Source organism: Oryza brachyantha, chromosome 8 (genome assembly GCF_000231095.2).
Source record: "Oryza brachyantha chromosome 8, ObraRS2, whole genome shotgun sequence".
NCBI lineage: Eukaryota > Viridiplantae > Streptophyta > Magnoliopsida > Poales > Poaceae > Oryza > Oryza brachyantha.
Window position 1 is genome coordinate 18,108,780 of NC_023170.2, and position 21,105 is coordinate 18,129,884.

At 42.5% G+C, this 21,105-nt stretch overlaps 2 protein-coding genes across 3 annotated transcripts; one reads left to right on the forward strand and one right to left on the reverse strand.

The window, feature by feature from the left end:
• Positions 1-8,465: 8,465 nt before the first annotated feature.
• LOC102710899 (inorganic phosphate transporter 1-6) lies at positions 8,466-10,171 on the forward strand. Its single transcript, XM_006660331.2, has one exon. It carries the CDS (start codon positions 8,472-8,474, stop codon positions 10,029-10,031), a length of 1,560 nt encoding a protein of 519 aa, XP_006660394.2. The 5' UTR covers positions 8,466-8,471; the 3' UTR covers positions 10,032-10,171.
• Positions 10,172-16,304: 6,133 nt separating this feature from the next.
• LOC102703146 (ABC transporter F family member 1) lies at positions 16,305-19,462 on the reverse strand. Of its 2 annotated transcripts, none has more exons than XM_006659650.3 (5): positions 19,189-19,462; positions 18,788-18,861; positions 18,455-18,665; positions 18,099-18,333; positions 16,305-17,576 (listed from the first exon to the last, which is right to left on the reverse strand). In XM_006659650.3, exons 1-5 carry the CDS (start codon positions 19,393-19,395, stop codon positions 16,519-16,521), a joined length of 1,785 nt encoding a protein of 594 aa, XP_006659713.1. In that variant the 5' UTR covers positions 19,396-19,462; the 3' UTR covers positions 16,305-16,518. The 2 variants fall into 2 exon arrangements, with proteins under 2 accessions (XP_006659713.1, XP_015696039.1); XM_015840553.2 differs by lacking the exon at positions 19,189-19,462 and adding an exon at positions 18,977-19,113.
• Positions 19,463-21,105: the final 1,643 nt, after the last annotated feature.

Genomic DNA, 21,105 nt, shown 5'->3' on the forward strand with positions numbered 1-21,105 from the left:
CTAATTAATCTGACGTGGTCACTAAGCATGACGTCCTTGTACTGATCGTCATCGTTTCATCATTATATATATGTGTGCATGATTTGCTTTCTTCATTAATTCTTATTTTAGAACTGATATATTACCTTACTTAATTGTCTATGTTCATGTATATATACTGTACCCTACCAAATTTTGAGACAAATACAATCAACTAAGTCTAATGAATCATTAATAACTTGCTTCCAGTAATTATACATATACTTTAGCACAAATTATGAGATGCACGTCTGCAGTACTTATGATCAATTGCGAGTGATAATTGTTAGTATATGCATCGATTGATGGTTAATGGATCGATGCTGGTTGGGGAACTTAAAATTGACAGGAAATATAACACCTAATGCTTTTTCATATCGGTCACATATCGCAACGACGTTAATTACGGGTATTAGTATATGTGTTGCCATTAGCATTGTATGCAATGCAATGCACTGCACGTACTTAATTACAAATTTAATTAATTTAGGTCACCTGAATATCTTGCTTATTAATTTGTTTAACTTTTGGATAAATACCGAGAAGGCATCCAACCCCATATTTTGACTGTTTAGAAACATAACCAAAACTGCTTATTAACGACTAAAAATAAAATAATTTATGGGTAAAACTTTTATATATGTGTTCTCAGCGATATAAAAACAAATCTTAAAAAATAAACTATGACAAAAAGAATCCTAAAATCAACTCTAAATTTAAGTTTTAAAAGATCATATTTTGGTTTATAAGCATAAGAAAAAGACGAGGTTCATAGGTATAGGTATAGATGGTTAACCTGACATTTTGCCGGTGAAAGCGTTTGCTCTGTTCATTTTTAAATGTGACGCTTTGACTTTTGGATATAGAGTTTGAGCATTCATCTTGTATAAGGTGATCATTGTTTGGCCTTTTGAGGAAAAAAGTGAGCCGACATTTACAGATAAAAATAATTTACGAATAGAACTTTTATATCGTGTTTTTAATGATCTAGAAGTAGAGTCTGCAAAAAAAACATCGTTTGGCCTTTTGAGGGAAAAGGCGAACTAACATATTTGCAAACAAAAATAATCTACAAATAAAGCTTCTATGTACACGTTCTTAGTGACCTAGAAGCAAAGGCTGCCAAAAAACTACGATAAAATACCCCAAAACCAACTGTAAATTTAAGATTAAAAATTTAAATTTTGGCCTATAAGCGTAAACAAAAGGACAAGACAACAAATAGTTTTTGGAAATATTATTTATTTTATTGTGAGTCGTTCAATTATCAACTACTAGCTCTGCTTGTCCTCTTACCGTTAAAAAACTATAAACATAACGTTATTTTTTTTTAAGTTTGTGCTATTTTTAAAATAAGAGAAATGCTTTAACATTGTAAAGTTTGGAGATAGTACAAACGAGCGTGTTGTATAAAAAAACTGTGCACATGTGAGATAGCTAGTATCGGCATGGTGGTAAAATTAGGTGGTATGTACTACTATCCGTTCTGTTTATATTATGCTTACAAACTAAAATTGGTGATTTTATTATTTTTTTCATCACAGTTTATTTTAACATTTACTTTTAGAGAACTAAAAACACATATATAAAAGTTTTATTAATAAATTGTTTTTATTGATAAATAAGGCAGTTGGATTTTTCATAAAAAAGCTAAAATACGAGGGCCTATATGATTAATTATAGCCGTCGGGGCATAAATCACGGTGTTCTATGCACATATGAATACACTTTTAATAGGAATTTGTGACGTTTAAGGATTTATATCTTTGGAGTCTATCTTCCTGAGGTGTGAGTGGCGTACATGTGTACTGTCATCTGCACGTGTATTTCTTTCTTATCTTTAAAATCCATGTATATATACGCATGAATAAAAAAAATATAACTAGGAGGTGCTCTATATATAAATATATGCATATATAATCAGTGAAATAATGTAATGCGGCAGAAATTATAGCTAGCTAGATAGGGGCCGGGAATCATATACACACACTACAAGTTAGGTGCAGCAAATTAAGCTATCTAGCTAGGGTCTAGCTGGATAAATCATAAACAAAGCGTAAGATCAACCGAACAAAAATCGACAATCTCCTGGGAGAATTTTCCTCCTGGGAAATCAAAATTATGGACATATTTTTAGCTAAGAATGAAATTATTTGTAACGATAAAGATAATATGGTTTGACTGTGTTGCAATTACCCAGTACTCCCTTTAACTTTTTTATATGACACCGTGGACTTTTATTTTACGTTTAACAATTCGTCTTATTCAAAAATATATAATTATTAATTATTTCATTATAATTTAATTTATTGTTATGAGAACTTTAAGTATGAATTGTAATTTTGCATATTTGGATAAAATTTTTGAATAAGACGAACGATAAAACATAAACATAAAAGTTAACGGTGTCATTGGAGGGAGCAGCTAGGTGAAATGCCACTTATTTTTAACAATGATCTTAGTTAGTGTCATCGTATAATTTGTACGCTCATTCGTGGACCATACGTCTTGTTGTAAAATATGCAATGGTACACGTCTTGATGTCTTGGTGTTGCTGAGGTGATTGTTCGGGTGTTTTATGGAAAAGACCAAATGATATATTTGTAAACTGAAAATAGTTTATGAATTAAAAATTTATATACATATTTTTACTGATCTAAAACCAAGATTGACAAATAAATTTCGGTGAAAAACTCCAAGATCTACCCTAAGTTTAAGGTTAAAAAATTTAAATTTTAACTTATAAGCAAAAGCATAAGTGAAAAGATGGGTGTTCTATGTTTTTTTATGATGGATTTATGGTTATTATTTGGATGCTAGCTACAAGGATCATCCTAAGAGGCTTCGTAGTAGCTAGTCATGAATTTTGAAGCACTGGTCATGTGCAAATTGAAGAATTCATGGAAATAATCCTTAGATGGTAGAATCTTAATTAAATCCTTTCTTGATATACATGCTTGGACTAGCTGCTGCTCTAAGTTACGCCATTCATCCAAAATTCATGCAAATAGAGTATATTAAAAGTCTTTCATGGGTACCGGGAATTACCAAATTTTCTAATACAAAATTCAGTATATACCTTAAGTTATCTAAATTTTTAGGATAATATTTGGTACATACAGATACTCTCTCAACGACGGCAAAAAATATATATATTACGTTTTAGATGCTACCTGCGTTCTGGGAGAAAATAATATATTCTTACCGCTTACAGATTTACTGCGCCAAACATGAAGTATATTCTGTTGAAAGATCGATTTGCAATGTTTTTTTTAAAGCGATGCCCTTTCACGATAAATTAAAGATCCCTGAGCATTGTTCTTCGTGCATGCTATGTACTATATACACGGTATTTAACTTGCCCATAAATATAGATAATTATAAGCACATTGATCTTGTCGTTGAAACTTTGCTGGAAGATACATGATCGAGCCACCATATGCTCGGTCCCAAATAATTCTCCCTAGCAATCAATCAATCAATATATATCATTACATTAATTTGTAGGGACATGGAGGAATTAAGATCTCAAGTAGTGGCCGGGTACGTAATAGTGTAGTTAATTAATTATTAGTGAGCAAATGGTGCTTGCTGAGCTTCTCATCAACTGTTTTGCTGATGCTGTAAGGGAGAGGCATGTATACGTAATCCAAACTGCGCAAGTCTATATACATTCATATATAGCTAGGTACATAAACAAGAGTTAAATTTTAGAGAAAGGGTTACAGATATATACGTACGGCCTTATAAAATAATACTGCACAGCGATCATCGATTGATGTGCCGAAGACAAAAGAATGAATCTATAGTGACTTTTCTTAATTATATCACTGATGAATAGGGCATGGTTTCATATTGATTTATAGAATGAATAAATTAAGTTAGCTAGCTAGCTGCATGCAGTACACTGGAGGATCCGAATCAGATGCATTTTTTTGCGCTGGCCTTTTATTCTTGGGTAAAGGCAAAACTTTTCACTCTTTTGCTGGATCTGCGAATCGTCCTCTTGTCTCTTCCCCCCTAACAATATAATCAATCTCGGTTAACTATGCTCATGCATGTCGTCGTTTCTAGCTAGAAGAAACCGCATGGGGTTCAACCGATCCATCAACTATCCTCGGTGTGGGTGTGGTATTAACTAAAACAAGTCTCTCACATTGTACCCGACCACCCACAAGTGTCATTTTTCTGTCCCACAGATCTTTCCTTTATATATTAGTTATAGTAAATCTTTATTACCGAAGAATTCATCCTCAAATATGTCATCCGCACATTTTAATTAGTAGCGGTAATAAAGTTTTTACTGAAAAAATTACATTAAATTTGTGTCTAGATTAATGCCTCATAAATTATTTACTAAGAGAAGAGATAAAGGGAAAGAAACTACATTATAGGAGGAAGGCGAACGGAACAAAAAAACCAGGAAAGATCACACTTGTGTGAGCATGTGTTCTGTGCCCTTCCTGGGCTTGTTCCTCCATTTACAACAAAAGAGGGAGTAAATTGTCTTAGTCTTGAATGTGAAATGATGGTAGATTGACTTATCGATATGATTGGTCAGGAGAGAGCAAAGGGTGATTGGCCGGGACAGGTGGTCGTGGCGGCTTCTTACCATGCATACCGCATATGTCCCCTATCTAAGCCAGCTAGAAACCCCGCATTCAGTACATGTCGCTCGTGCTCGCTAGCTATCAACGGTTGGTCTTGTCGTTGTATCCCGGCAAGCTAATCGAGCTAGGAGAGAAATCAGAACTGCCATTTGGTAGAATGCTAATGATGCTTCTATCGTCATATTAATGAAGTTAGGTACTCGTTTTAAACACATCTATAAGCCATGACCTTGCTTGCTTCAATGGAGGGGGGTCAAGACAACCTAACCTATTTTTGTTAAACATGAGTCATGTTTCTGAAGGACGTACCTATGTCTTTGATAGGGTTAGAACCAACCCCGTACTAAGGGGTGTGCCATATTCTCGGACTACTTATCCGGCTTAACCTCCTATCGGCCCACGGACCACGTTGAGCAAGTGGAGTTGGGGGATTGGAAGAGTGTTAACTAGGTCAATAATTAACCCTAATTAAGTATCTCCTGGACTTTGAGATAGCATGAGCTATTGATATGGGTATCCTAAATTCCATAATGCTGAAAATACATTTACTGTCCAAAAAAATAAACCATAACTACCTGATTATTAACCACTCATTTATTCACGAAAACCTCATTTATACAGGAAAAGGCAAGATAGAATCAACACGGCATTCAAATATAGCAAAAGGGAGATTTTTAGAAGGGTAAAGCTAGATAAAGAAGGCGGCAAATCATTTCACAGCGTAATTAAGTGCGTGTTTCATCTTCTCATGTTTTTCCATCAAATAATACTAAAAAAGTTCTGAAAAAAAATCCCTCTTCAAGACAGTAATGGTGATTTTTAAATCAAAATTGAGAACGTATATAGATCATATATTACTCACTCTATAGACGGCATACGTGCTAGTATTATTCATATGCAGCGATCTGCGTACAGATTTAGGCTTGGAATTTTGCGAGATGGTAAATATATTTACGGTAACTATATATAGTATGTATTTGTAATAAAAATTTCTTTGAGAATTGAGGAGGGTGGGTTATATATAGACAGCAAGGCACGGAAAAATAAAGCAGCATAGAAAATCATGAGGAGGTTAATAATTACTCGTCATTACCACAAGACTACGTGGTTTATTAATGTATATAATTTGTATATGTATATAGATTTATGAACGAGAACGAACAGTCTTACGGTATGGGAATTGGGAAAAAAAGGGATCGGAGGTGAAGTGGGCGCTGAGTGTGGATCAAATGATATCACAGCACAATGGACGGCCAGGAACGGACGGGCAGCACATTCTCTTCTCCTTCCGTCTTTCTCGTCTTCTGAGTGCTGACCTCCTTAAATTAACCCGCTTAATTTGACCACCGTACGTACGTGCGTACCTTTCATTACTTCCATTTAATATTTCTGCCTTTTATATATAATAATAGTACATTAATTCTGCAAGTGGCTAGCTAGTTACTAGTATTATATGTGTACACACATATACAAGTACTGATCATGCATGTATTTGTCCCTTGGTAGAATGATCAGCCGAACGGATCGATACTGTTGCACGAGAGCAATTTTGCCATCTTTAAAAAGGTATCAGGAGATACTACTGTTTTCTATGTAAAATTTGATATCTCTTGATATCTTAGATACTAGAATGTACCAAATTTTACGTAGAAAACAGTGGTATCTCATGACACCTCCTTAAAGATTGGAAAAATGCTCTTCGCACGATCAGTTTACCACTGATCTGACAATCTATGGATGAGCTCCCCTTATTCCCTCCGTCTTTTTTATTATTTAACACCCTTAATTTTTAATCTACATTTAATCATTCATTTTATCAAAAAAATATATAATTATTAATTACTTTTTTATGATTTGATTTATTACTCTATAAACTTTAAGCATGACTAATAATTTTATATATTTAGATAAAAGTTTTGAATACAAGGAACGAGCATCTAAAAGTCAATGGCTTCAGATAGAAAAAATAGAGAGGACAAGATTTATACATACATGACCAATTGTTAAGTGTTTGTTTGTCTCTCCGGTCTTACACATGGTCATAAAGTTTAAGCCATAATATACAATCGACTGAACTAATGCTCTATGGGATGAAAGCGTGCACGAATCTGAGGACTGCTGGTTTTGCACTGCGGTTGCGTTGGCTTTGGCTTCAACACTCAGGTCACCCCTACTGGGCCGACCTCAAGGACCAGCCCGAGCGCATTGTCTCTAACATGTTCGCCGCCTCTTCCTTCTTCGTTGCCGGCGACGGGGAGTCTGCTCTTTTCTGGACCGACCGTTGGATTGACGGGCGGTCGATAGCCTCCCTAGCTCCGCTCCTGTTCCTCGCAGTCCCTCGTGGTCTCCATAACAGGCGCACTGTAGCCGCTGGCCTTGCCAATAATGCCTAGATCTCTGATATCCGGGAGACGCTTACGGTTCCGGTCATCAGTCAGTTTCTCCTCGTCTAGGAGGCGGTGCGGCATGTCCAGCTCTCGCCTGGAGTGCAGGACCATCTTTGTTGGCGCCGGACAAACGACCAATGCTACTCAGCACGCTGGGCCTGCAAAGCCTTCTTTCTTGGCCAGCTGTCCTTCCTGTGTGCCAACCTGCTCTGGCGTGCGAAGGGCCCTGCCAAGTGCAAGTTCTTCCTCTGGTTCATTCTCTAGTAGTGTTGCTGGACGGCAGACTTGCTCCAGAAGCACGGGATCGCTAGCTAATCTGTTTGCCCCCTGTGCGGGCAGGATCCCAAGACAGCGAACCTCATCCTTCTTGGTTGTGTGTTCGCCAGACATGTCTGGCTCCAGGTACTGTCGTCAGGGTGGACGTCCCTCTCCCTCCGCAGTGGTGCTTGCCTCTAGGACTGGTGGCCTTTGTCTCGAGCTGGCCTTCCCCACCATCTAAGGACATGTTTCGACTCCTTAGTCCTCCTCGTCTCCTGGAAGTTATGGAAAGAGAGAAACCACAGGATTTTTGACTCGGCGTTGTTCCATGTCCTTGCGATGAAGGAGCTGGTAGTCTCGGAAAGCCAGTTGTGGTCAGCCGCCGGCGTCGCCACCTTTGGAGATCTGTTAGGAGTGTAGAGTGGTCTTGTCCCTCCTGCTCTCCTAGTGTTGCGCTTTGTTTCTTAGTCACACGTCTAGTTTAGTCGTCCTGTTTGTACCTCTCGGCCTCTCGGGTTTATGCCTTAAACCTGTCAGGCCTCTAGACGTTGTGTACCAAAACTCTTTTCTTCTAAATATTGACGTGTAAATCTTTTACGCGTTCGAGAAAAAGAAAGCGTGCATAAGACCAGCGTACAAGCGCCTTTTGTAAGAGTGAGACCTTTGGTACCGATGGGTCCATTGAGATTTACAAAAATCTCAATCGGCTGATGACTACACTCATCGATAGGTGGTTGATCTAGTTATGAATTGGACTACCATCTTCGGTCTCAAAATACAATCTTATATTATAAAACGAAGATAGCATATATAACTTGAGGAATACCTCTAGCCAAAATGGAGGCACAAGGCAAGAAGAGGGACTCACCAGAACTTGGAAAAGGGACTGCCCAATTAGCAGTTAAGTTGTAATTAGACTATAATAATTATATAATAATAGTTCCATGGGTGTGATTTTAATTAGGGGAAAAAACACCTGGATGATATATATTATATATATAATATATACTACAGTAACCACTTCCCAAAATGTGACGTGACACGGGTAAAACTGTTCCAGCTGGGCTTCGCAACGCAACGGAACGGTTGGATATTCGATTGGGAGATTCCGTTGCGGTGGTTATAAAAAGCAAGGGAAGAATCAGGTTAGCTTCGACAATTCAGATTAGCAAGAGATCGAGAGTGAGGCGGCAGCGGCATGGGGGAGGAGCAGGTGCAGCCTGTGCTCCACGCCCTCGACGTCGCCAAGACGCAATGGTACCACTTCACCGCCATCGTCGTCGCCGGCATGGGCTTCTTCACCGACGCCTATGATCTCTTCTGCATCTCCCTTGTCACCAAGCTGCTCGGCCGCATCTACTACCGCGTCGACGGCTCGCCCGCCCCCGGCACTCTCCCTCCGCACGTCTCCGCCTCCGTCAACGGCGTCGCCTTCGTCGGCACGCTCTCAGGGCAACTCTTCTTTGGCTGGCTGGGCGACAAGCTCGGCCGTAAGCGCGTCTATGGCATCACCCTCATGCTCATGGTGCTCTGCTCCGTCGCCTCCGCCCTCTCCTTCTCCCACACCCCCACCTCCGTCATGGCCACTCTCTGCTTCTTCCGCTTCTGGCTCGGCTTCGGCATCGGCGGCGACTACCCGCTCTCCGCCACCATCATGTCCGAGTACGCCAACAAGAAGACGCGCGGCGCATTCATCGCCGCCGTCTTCGCTATGCAGGGCTTCGGCATCATGACCGGCGGCCTCGTCGCCATCCTCGTCTCCGCCTCCTTCAAGGCCGCCTTCCCGGCGCCGCCCTATGCCGACGACCCCGTCGCCTCCACGCCGCCGCAGGCCGACTTCGTCTGGAGGATCATACTCATGCTCGGCGCGCTGCCAGCGGCGCTCACCTACTACTGGCGCACCAAGATGCCCGAGACGGCGCGGTACACGGCGCTGGTCGCCAACAACGCCAAGCAGGCCGCGGCCGACATGTCCAAGGTGCTGCAGGTGGAGATGGCGGCGGAGGACAATGAGGCCCGCAGCAGCAGCAGGGGAGGCTTCGGGCTCTTCTCCGGCGAGTTCGCCCGGCGGCACGGGCTGCACCTCCTGGGCACATCGGCGACGTGGTTCCTGCTGGACATCGCCTTCTACAGCCAGAACCTGTTCCAGAAGGACATATTCAGCGCCGTGGGGTGGATCCCCAAGGCGGCGACGATGAGCGCGCTGGAGGAGCTGTTCCGGATCGCGCGCGCGCAGACGCTGATCGCGCTGTGCGGCACGGTGCCGGGATACTGGTTCACGGTGGCGCTCATCGACGTGGTGGGGCGGTTCAAGATCCAGGCGGTGGGGTTCTTCATGATGACCGTCTTCATGCTGGGGCTCGCCGTGCCGTACCAGCACTGGACGGCGCCGGGGAACCACGTCGGCTTCGTGGTGCTGTACGCGCTCACCTTCTTCTTCGCCAACTTCGGGCCCAACTCGACGACGTTCATCGTGCCGGCGGAGATCTTCCCGGCGCGGCTGCGGGCGACGTGCCACGGCATATCGGCGGCGTCGGGGAAGCTGGGCGCCATCGTGGGGTCATTCGGGTTCCTGTACCTGGCGCAGAACCCCGGGTACCCGGCGGGCATCGGCGTGCGTAACTCGCTCTTCCTGCTCGCCGCCTGCAACCTGCTGGGGCTGCTCTTCACCTTTCTGGTGCCGGAGTCCAAGGGCAAGTCGCTGGAGGAGATGTCCGGCGAGGGCGAGGAGCCCAATCGCACGGTGCCGCTTGTGTAGCCATGGCTAGCTGCACCTGCACTGCATGCACCGATCGACATCCATCCATCGATCCATTCCTTCCTTCCAAACTGCATGCTTGCTGCTACCTACATACATCCAGCCAGTTTGAGACTAGCTACATCTATCTATCTCTCTCTCTCTCTCTCTCTCTATATGTCGTCGTCGACGCCTAGTTGTACTCCTTTTTGTTTGTGTTGTTGTTGTCGGTGTCATGTGCTTTACTTTGTCGTGATCGATCGGTGCTATATTTCAGCTTTTGCGTACGCGTCATGCATGCATATTACTCCCACCATACATATAAACTCCTTAAAAATTTGGAAGATCTACGTCAATGCAATACCAATGTCAATCTGTCATATCGCAGATGCGACGCACATGATCTAAAGCTCGATCGACGCGGAAGACAAAGGTTTATACAGGTTTAAAAGTACCCTCGATGCAAGGTAATGTCATATTTTTTATTGGTGGATCATATTCCGCCGATTGTATTAATAATTTTCTGTTGCTATATCTAGCTATATGTTTGAGGGACTCCCCCAATTCACCTTTTATACTAGCTGAATGTCTGTTATTCCTAGAATAAATAGAAAAATATTTTTCATGAAATATGTGACCATCTTTTTTATATAGGAAATATTCATATCAATTTTATTTTTTATGGATATCCATCTAGATCTGATTGATTTTTAATATTACGAAGTTAAAGGGTAAATTATAAAAATGTAATGGGAGTAGGTGCTGGTGGTGCACTGTCACATCCGGAGTTTTGTCCCAAGCCTAAATTCGTAAAGTAAATTCGTAAATAATAATTGGCTTAATTAACTCAGGAAAAATCCCTCTAAATGAATTAATTTAATTAAATCGAGGTTCGCAAATCGATTAACGGGATTTAAACTTCAATTGCAGACTATAAAATTTGGCAAAACAAATTAATTTAAAATTCGGCAAAAGTGAGGCTTTCCTTTTTCCCCTTTTTTTCCTTTCTTTTTCCCTCCCTTCTTAAATTGGGCCGAAGTCCAATTTTCCTCCGCTCTTTTTTTCTTTTTCCTTTTTTCTTTTTCCCCTCTTCCTTCCCGGGCCGGCCCAGCCGAGCCGGCCTACCTCCCCCGCTTGGCCGGCCCAGCCGACCGGTCGCCTCCTCTCCCACGCACGTGCTTCCTCCCTCCCTCCTGGGCCGCCACTCGGCCCAGCTCGCCCGCGCCGCCTCCCCGCCGCGTCCGGGCCGAGCTCCGTGCGTCGCCGCCGCCGACTCCAACTCCGCCGCCCGCAACGGCCGCCGCCGAATCCGGCCGTCGCTGACTCGGTCTCCTCCCCAACCGCCGCCTCTGCCCTAGCCGGCACCACCTCCCCTATAAATTCCCCTCCCCCGCGCCGCCTCGCCACCTTTCGCCCGTCGCCCGAGCTTGCCGCCGCCGTTCGATCTCGTCGTCGGTCGCCGGACGTCGGCGCCTATCCGCGTCGCCACCGCCGCCTCGACCTCGCCGACCTTCTGTCGGGTTTCGTCGCCACCGGTGGGCACCCGAGTGCCCTCGCGCCTCTTCCTCTCCTCCGCCACCGTGCCCGACCTCCTCACCGCCGCTGAGCAATCTCCGCCACCACCGCTGATCAACCGCGCCACCGGCCGTCGTCACCTGTCCCGGGTCCTCGCCGACTTGCTGCCGCACTACGTCGCCGCCGGTGAGCTCTCCCCTCCTTCCTCTCCCTCCTTTTCCTCTCCGCGAGCCGTCGCCGGGGAAGCTACTGCCACCGCGCGCCTCGGTCCTCGCCGTCGTCCCTCCGCCCGCCGTCTACTTTGCCTCAGCGTTGCCGTGGTGGCCTCGCCGCCACCGGAGCACCGCCGGGCCCGGCACGTCACCTCCGCCTTCTTCCCGAGCCGGCGCCATCCTTTGTTGTCCTCCTCTTGGTCCGGCCACCGTCTTCGCCGTCGCCGCCGGTCGCGCCTTCGTCGCCGCGCTCGTCGCGTCGTCGCCGCCGTCGGGTCGCGTCGTCGCCGCCCGCAACCGCCGCCCGCTCGTCGCCAGCACCGTCTTTTCCCCCCGGCCAAGGCCGCCTCCCCTTCCTCCTTTGCTCTGGGCCACTGACGAGTGGGTCCCACTCGCCAGCCGTCGGCTGCCCCTCTCTCCTTCCCGCGGGGCCCGCCTGCCAGCCGATCCCACCCCTTCTCTCTCTGTCCCACTGACAAGTGGTCCCTAGCCGTCAGCGCCTCCCTCTCTCCTCGCTGACGTCAGCGCCCCATTTAATTGCGCAATAATTGATTTAGGACTTTTCTGTTTAGCTAAAAAACCCAGAAAACTTTCAAAATTCATAAGTAATTCATCTAGTCTCTGTTTAGGCCCATTCAAGTTTCATTAAATCTATAAAAATGCCAAGAATCCATTAAAAATAGTTTCTTTATCTGTTTCAATAGTTTTATAGCATATTTTGCTTGTTTTGCCTTGTTTGTCGTAGGTTTTGACCCCGTCGCAGCGCCGTTCGTTCCCGAAGTCGTCGCCGAAGTTCCTCGTGGGTCTAAGCAAGGCAAGTGGCGCCCTTCTTTGAACATATTGATCCCATGATTATAAAATTCCCCGCTTTTATATTCAAACATGCATTGTTTTATGCAAATCTATTTATTTTATTTATTTATTGGCTTTTACCTTTATATACCCATTGATTCCCATTTAATATTATTGTCATCCCAGGGTTAATTTGACTAGAATTAGGGTTAGTCAATGCTTAGCCATGCTTAGTTCAACTAGCTCACCAATTACTATTTGATTATTGATTAAACTTTGATAGACCTTTAATGGTTGTGATCATTATTAATATCCCGTTGTGGATTAATAATAACTAAAATATTGCTTATGGTGGACTGTGGGTGTGCCCATGGCAGTTAAGGACCGGTTCTCGGGAAACCCTGGAAGTCTTACACGTGCTAACCACAAGTCAGAATGAGCAACGGTGAGACTCGTAATCTAGCTTGTCCCTATTCGACGTACCAAGGCAAGGGTGAGCGTGATGGAGTATAAACGGACAATCATGGTGTAATGAAAGCCTCTGCTGCTTTCGGATTCACCAAGGCAAAAGAGGGGGTGAAACCTGAAGTACGGTGCGATTGTCTAGGGAGGGTTAGGTGAAAGGTCTTATCATGGTTTCCGTACTGAGGTATCGTGGTGATACGTTGGGGCATGGTAACATGCTTGGGGGCCATGTCTTGTGGGTAAAGTTGTACACCTCTGCAGAGTAAAACTATTCGAATAGCCGTGCTCGCGGTTATTGAGCGAACTACAGATTCATTGAGATTAGTTGAACCTTTAATAACTTGATTAATCTTGAAACTGGTTTGACCCTGCGCAATGTGGTGTAACGTGGCAGTGGTTTGGGTCTGTAGCAACGTGGTTTAACGTTGGACAGAGGGTTGACCCTGTTGCAGTGTGGTGTAACGCTGGACAGTGGTTTGGGCCTGTTGCAACGTGGTGTAACGTTGAACAGCGGATGATTATTTTAAATGTTTACTTTACTTTTATTTCAGTCTATTTTATTTACTGTTTTGCTAAATTACTGCTGCAGTTTTGTGCAATTTAACCTTACCTTGTTCCTTGACACCCTATTGCATTCATTACTCTCCTCTCTTGGGTGTTACTTGTTGAGTATGGTGGTTTGTACTCAGCCTTGCTTAATTTTTCCCCACCAGAGCAAGTGCCAGAGTTTGAGTCAGAAGTCAGAAGTTGTTCCCAAGGTTGAAGTAAGGTTCAGTCCACCGTCGAAAATGCCTGTGGTGTGGATTAGATGGTTTAGTCTTGTTTTCTTTTTCCGCTGCATTTCGATAGATAATTGTTTTTATTTGTTTTTAAGTCGTGGAACTGTGTATTTGTCATAGTGTGTACTCGGGTTGATTCCTAGACCGAGATTAATGCATGCTATTGTTTAAAAATTAGTGTAAATTTCTGGGCGTGACATGCACTAGCACCACCACTATAGGCTTTATAGTAAAGGTATCCTAGAGGACAAGGTTACAAGGTAGCTTTCCCTTTTATACCAGGGACGAGGTTTCAAGGTAGGACATCGAGTTACTCATGTTTCACTTTGTAGACCACTCCCCTCGCTCAGTCCACCCATGTTTCACTCGTCGGTGGGCCCAGATCAGGAGGCCCTCCGTCGGTTGCCACCTTGCTACAACGAACAAGATATATATACCAACCCCTTCAAGGCGTGATTTATCTATAAAAAATCCTATTATATATTTATAAATCAAAATTTTAAATATCCTTAAATAAAAGATAACATGGAAATATAAAAAACTTACCCTAAAATCTTGTGTATAGCCTGAATATATAGCATATATACAATAAGTCTTGTAGTTTAAATTAGAAATATACGGTTATTTTGGTATGTAGGGAATATCTTCGAGGGACAACCTCGACCATCAAGATTGGCCATGCAGAAAAACAATGTAAAGTGATTCTTGTGATGTGCACACAAGTCAAATTAAAAGCCCTTTGTGCAGGGGATGATGCTCCTGGTGCTTGGGAATATGCCGGCCGGGAGAAGTTAAAAAGAGACATTATATAGTGCTCCAGATATTATAGGGCGCATACATTAGTGTTGCGTGTTGCTACACTGGAATGTTCGTTCCTATTAAGGGTTTAAGTGAGCCAACCTATCAACCCGCTTATAAACCAATTAAATAGATAGCCTACCAAGTTACCCGCTTAATTAACTTATAAACGGGTTGATGGGCTTGTCCACTTACACCCCCTAGTTCCTATGGTGCGTGGCTGCTGCACAAGCTGGAGTCGTTACTCCCTTCCTTTTAGATGCATACGGAATAGTAGCTATCTAGTACTGTACTGATGCCACAAGATCTGTTTGGTTTGATGCGAGCCATGCATGTGCTGTCATAAACCATGGCTATCTGCAAGAGTTTGTCGTCCTTCCGTTTTACCTGAAGTTTCTAATGCTAGTTTTTCTTTTCTAAAAATGCTAAAGCTAAATTAAATTCAGTATGAACTTTGAAGCTTCGTCTCTCACTGTCTTCACACCACCTGATTTTTACCTAGATATGGAGGTGAAGTCAAACGATATATTTTAAAATGAAAACTAATTTTTAAATTATATATATATATATATATTCTTAGTAATTTAGAAGCTAAGTTTGAAAAATAAAATATGATAAAAAAAACTTTAAACCAACTCTAACGTTAAAGTTGAAAAATTAAATTTCGGCTTATAAGCATAAGGTGACGTGAAAAGGTGGGGTTGTGGATCTTCTGTTGTGTTGCTTCTACGGTATTACTTAATGACATGAGTTTCAGTAGTGTAGAGTATCCCAGATAGCTCGTTTCTAGCCATGGCCACATCAATCTCCTTATGCCCAATACGCATGCATAGTTGCTTAATTGTTACTATTTCTCAAATTTGATTTTCAGTTAGATCCGAATTGAAGCGCAGCTCCACAGCAATTGCTCGCCCAATTCCTGTTGCCTAGCTACTCTACTACGTTTTCACCTTCGGCGCATAGCATTTTGTTATAGTTTTGTTGTTGTTATTGTTAGGATAAAAAATATCAACATTACCTTTTGGCCCAAAATTTTAAAGAGTATTCCCTTACGCCCAAAAACACATCAATAAGAGTCTCCTGCCTAAAACTTTAAGATTACTAACATTGGGCCAAAATGTATAAAAACTAGACTTCAGCCCAATTACAAGTTTTTGACCTAAAAATTTATGATTACATTAGGCAAAAATTTTTGTAAGCCTTTGGCTGTATAACGCATGATTGCCATCACTTTAGAAAAAAAAATCGTGAATATTAACCTAGTTCCTTAAATCACATTAATATCATCCTTGGGTGGATATTAGCATTCGGTCCAAAATTTCGTGACAGTTCTTGTGTCAGTGGACTAATCCACACCTTCAATGATCATCATAGTCAAATATGCATCCGGAAGCAGTGCAATAGGTAGACGAGAAGATGAGGTTAAAAGAAAATATAGGAGAGAGAACCACACGCCCACACCTCGTGAGAAGACATTTACGCAAACTCAATAAAGGGGAGAGAAATAGTAGCAGTTGACTGGGAGCAAGTGAATAAAATAAATAATTAGCATATTGGTACATAATATACTAGAGCTAATGTATTGTGTATTAAATTTTTCTCAGTGAAAAAGTCAAGCAATCACCCAGGTGTCTCATGGCACCGCACAGCGGACACGAAGTACGCCAGTTTTGAATGTACCATTTATCATTTTGTGAGGGATAATCACTCATCAAGACAAGAATCAAAACTCAGGGAGAAAAATAGCATCTCTTATAACTTTTTCTCAGTGCAATACTGACCATTCGCTACTACGAATAATCATTTTTCTCAGTGAAATAAGGATCATTAAGATAGTCGGCTACTACAAACAAATTAGACTCGAGATACATGACAAAACTTGGTATGGCTATAAGAAATCTCCAAAGAGCTGCCAAGAGGGAAGATAAAAACGAAGGCCAGGCGTTTTTAGTCGGACAGACCAGCCCTGCTCTTCAAGTGCTCCTTGAAGTCCATGATATCACCTTCCCACCTGGTGACCGCCTGCTTCTCGCACACCCAGATCTCCTGAGCAACCTGGTTGATCAGCCTGAAGTCATGGCTCACCAGGACCAAACCACCGTCCCACTCGTTCAGTGCCTCAGCCAGAGAATCGATGGTCTCAATGTCCAGATGGTTCGTCGGCTCATCGAGCAGCAGCAGCTGAGGCTGCCTGTAAGCCAGCCATGCAAAGATGACCCGACTCCTCTGCCCATCGGAGAGATTCCTCATTGGCATCACCTGTGCCTTGCCTGACAAGCCAAACTTACCAATTGCAGCCCTCATCTTCTCCTCCTCATTCCCAGGGTACTCCCTCATCATGTACTGTAGGGCCGGCATGTCCAGATCCAGCTTCTCTGCGAGATGCTGATGATACTGTGCAATTCGCAGGTGGTTGTGGCGCCTGACCATACCATCTAATGGAGCTAGGTCACCTGTCATGAGCTTCAGAAGAGTGCTCTTGCCCGCACCATTCGGGCCAACCAATGCAATTCTAGAGTCAAGGTCAACACCAAAGTCGAGATTCTTGTATATGAGGTTATCTGGGGTATACCCAAATGATACTTCAACAAACTGCAGCACTGGCGGTGGAAGTTTGCCAACATCTGTAAAGCGGAAAACCAGTACCTTGTCCCTGACAACCTTCTCAGTTAGCCCACCTCGTTCCATCTTAGCAAGAGTTTTCTCTTTGCTCTGAGCTTGACGAGCAAGCTTTGCAGATCCATGCCCAAAGCGTGCAATGTACTCCTTCATTGAAGCAATCTGTTCCTGCTCCCATTTGTACTGCTTCATTTGATTCTCCTCAAGCTCAGAACGAGTTTGAACATACTGGTCATAATTACCAGAATATAACTTGAGCTTCTTGCTCTGCATATGGATGATGTTAGTGCAAACACCATTTAGGAAATCTTGTGAATGTGATATGACAACAAGTATACGATCAAACTTCTTTAGTGTCTCTTCCAGCCAGACACAGGCCTCAAGATCTGCAAAGAAAAGAGAAAAGGAATTAACCTAAACAGGTTAAAAAAAGTTCAACGGGATACTATCATTAAAAAAAATCCCTGCGAATGCAATAGCGTATTTTCCCAAGCTACACTCCATTGATGTGTTACGAAAAGACCCTTTTGTGTAATTATAAGTTTCAACCAGGCTATGGGAGAAGAAAGCCAGGTCTAGACACAATTCAAGGCCAACAAGATAAGTAATCATGTTATTACTGTGTATAATGTTTCAGAAAATAAAAGATACATGGCAACATAGGGGCCCTGTGTCTCAATTCTCAATTTACCTGTAAATCTTTTTTTATGTATTCATACACTTGTATTTTAAAAGGCGTTTCAATTGTAATTTTGTTAGTAAAAGAGTAACCAGCAGCCAATAATTTGCCATATAAATGTGTTAAAAAAAACTAAAGCAACATGGAAGTTGCATTATTTCCTTTGAAAATAAAAGAAAAATCAAGTCTAGAGATTCCTTTGGTTTTAGATTTCCTTCAGAACACTCACCAAGATGGTTTGTTGGCTCATCAAGCAAAAGGATGGTTGGATTCATGAACAATGCTCTTGCCAAAGCAATCCTCATACGCCAACCACCAGAAAAATCCTGGGTTTTCTTTGCCTGCATTTGTTTATTAAAGCCCAAACCAAACAATATCTCAGCAGCACGCTTTTCAGCAGTAGATGCATCTAGTGCTTCCAATCGCTCATATATACGATCCAAAGCATCACCACCACCATCATCCTATCAATGTCAATAAAGGAAACAGATGTTATAAGACCTTAGCTACCCAATGATAATTTGCAACAGCACAAATACAAAAATATAAATGCAAACATCAGGGGAAAGCATTTGAAGAGCTGACCTGAGCAGACAAAATTTCAGCTTCCTTTTCCAACTTCATTCTCTCTTCGTCACAACAGATAACAGCCTGTAGCGCAGACATGTCTGAAGCCTCAATCTCACTGGAGAGATGGTAAATATCCATGTGTTCAGGGATAGGGAGTTCCCTGCATCCAATTGCTGTGAGCAGAGTAGATTTTCCACAGCCGTTTAAGCCGAGCAAACCGTACCGCCTGAGGTAACATAAACAATACAAGTGTGAGTGAAGGGCTGTAGCAGGATAATTGTGACAGCTGTATGGAAACAAACGAATCTTCTTTTCTTTTAAGAAAGGAAAAATAGAAAATAAACTAACCTCCCATAGTTGAGTTCCAATTCAGAATCGACAATAAGGTCATGACCATGAAATGTTAATGAGAGGGATTCTATCTGCAACATCAAAAAAAAAAAAGAAGATAACTAAATATGTGTTTATTTAGGTAGAAAAATAAATGGAATCGATTTGACAAAAGCGACAACGAAATATGTGTTTATTGTCGTCTACCAGATATGATCCCCCTATGATATTGGACTGGACGGAGAGGGATACATGGCATGGCATCTGATCGGGGGTGAGCAGCAAAACGCATCTTACATCTTACCAGGAAGAAGAAAGGAGTATATCTCGTCTAATCAGGTCAAGCGAAATCAAATCTAATAGCATAGCAGTAAAAGTAAAATAAGGGGGGGGGGGGGGGGAGGAGGAGAGATCCTGACATGGATATCGCGGGAGAGCGGGTGGGAGGCGAGGACTCCCGTGCAGGTGCGATCGGATAGCTTAAGCGCGGCGATGCCGTTGGCGGACTTCTCAGCCGTGGAGGAGGAGGCGGAGGCGGAGGAAGAGGAGGAGGCCTTGCCGCCCCTCTTGGCGGCGGCGGCGGCCTTCTTCTGCGCCGCCTTCTTCTTGCTGGCGTCGGACACCATGGCGGCGGCGGCGGCGGCGGCGGCGGCGGGAGTAGGGATGGTTGTGGTGGTGGTGGTGGTGGATCTCCTCCTCTTCCCCCTTCTCCACACTTCTCCATACTTGTAGGGTAACGAATGTACCACGTGGACTCTTCGTGGGCTAGGCTAGGCTTCATTCTTCCTGGGCTGGGCCCAACCCTTAGATCATCATGGGCCGTGCTGCCTCGACCAACCTACTTTGCTCGTCTTCTTCCTTGCCTCCAACCCAAACACTCGGTCATCTCTCCTTCTCTACTCTAATACTACTACTTTACATGTTCTAACCCAATCTTTTCTCTCTCTTTTTATAAAGGTAATACTCCTTCCGTCCTTAAATATTTAACGTTGTTGATTTTTTATACACGTTTGATCATTTATCTTATTTATTTTTTTAAAAAAATATGTAAAGTTATATATATACTTAAAAGTATACTTAACAATAAGTAAAATAATATAAAAATAATTAGTAATTATGTAAATTTTTTTGAATAAGACGAATGGTCAAACGTGCATTAAAAAGTCCACGGCGTCAAATATTTAGGAAAAGAGGAGTATAATATACCAATGCATTGCAACCTAATCATATATTTGATGATACACTTACATACATAGCTAGTATAGTGCAGCACTTATCGATGATGTGCATGTATGTGTAATTAGATTAAAAGAGCCCGGCTGCCGATGTCTCCACTATGCACTGACGCATGCATCCATCTCTCTATAAATAAATATATGCAAGTATAAAAGCACCTATGCATGTTAGCTGACATCTCTCATTGTTCTGAATCGGCTCTATTAGTTGCTGAAGTTACCGTGTTACTGAGATACATTAACCTAATGTTAATTAAGCTAACCTAAGCTAAAGCTAGGTCTGATCTCGATCAGTGGCGGATTCTAGCAGCCTCGTCTTTTGCTTTTCTTTATCACAAGTGAAATAACTTATTAACGATTTTAAAATAAATTATGGGCAAAAATTTTCTATATGTTCTTGCCGATCTTAAAAACAAAAATTGTAAATAAGCTACGATAAGAAATCTCAAAATCAACACTAAATTAAAGCTCTAAAATTTAAAATTTAACCAATAGATAAACATGAACATAAATGAAAAGACGAGAGCATGTGTAATTAATATCTCATGAGAGTAGTTGGCATGCTAAAAAAGTCTGAATTTTTTCTTCTTCGTTAACAAAAGAAACTGAAGCTTTGCATTGTACTTTCACTCCAGGTGCCTGGTAAGAGCAATCCTACTGTAGGAAATTACTCGTGACTATCCTTCGTGTCACCAAGAAACTATTACTGACATCACTCTTATAATACAAACACCACTAGTTGACGTATAAATTTAATATTACTCACCTATCATCATATCTTGGATGTTGTGTAGAAATCATTTCTCATGGTTTTATTATCTTTTTTTCATTAATTCATATATATCTTATCTTATGTGTCAACTCATTTAATTCTATAGACGTATCCTAGTCATTACATTATGAATACCCTGAGTGCCGTATAGATACTCCGATACACCAATAAGCTAGCTACATACTTTAAGTTGATCTTTACAGTACGTAACAGGAGAATTAAGATGAACCTGCATAAGGCAGACAAATAATTAATGAAAGCCTTACATTACAGAGCTCCCTATGCACGTGAGATGCAATATCTCTTGAGACTTTAATAGTTTAATTTGC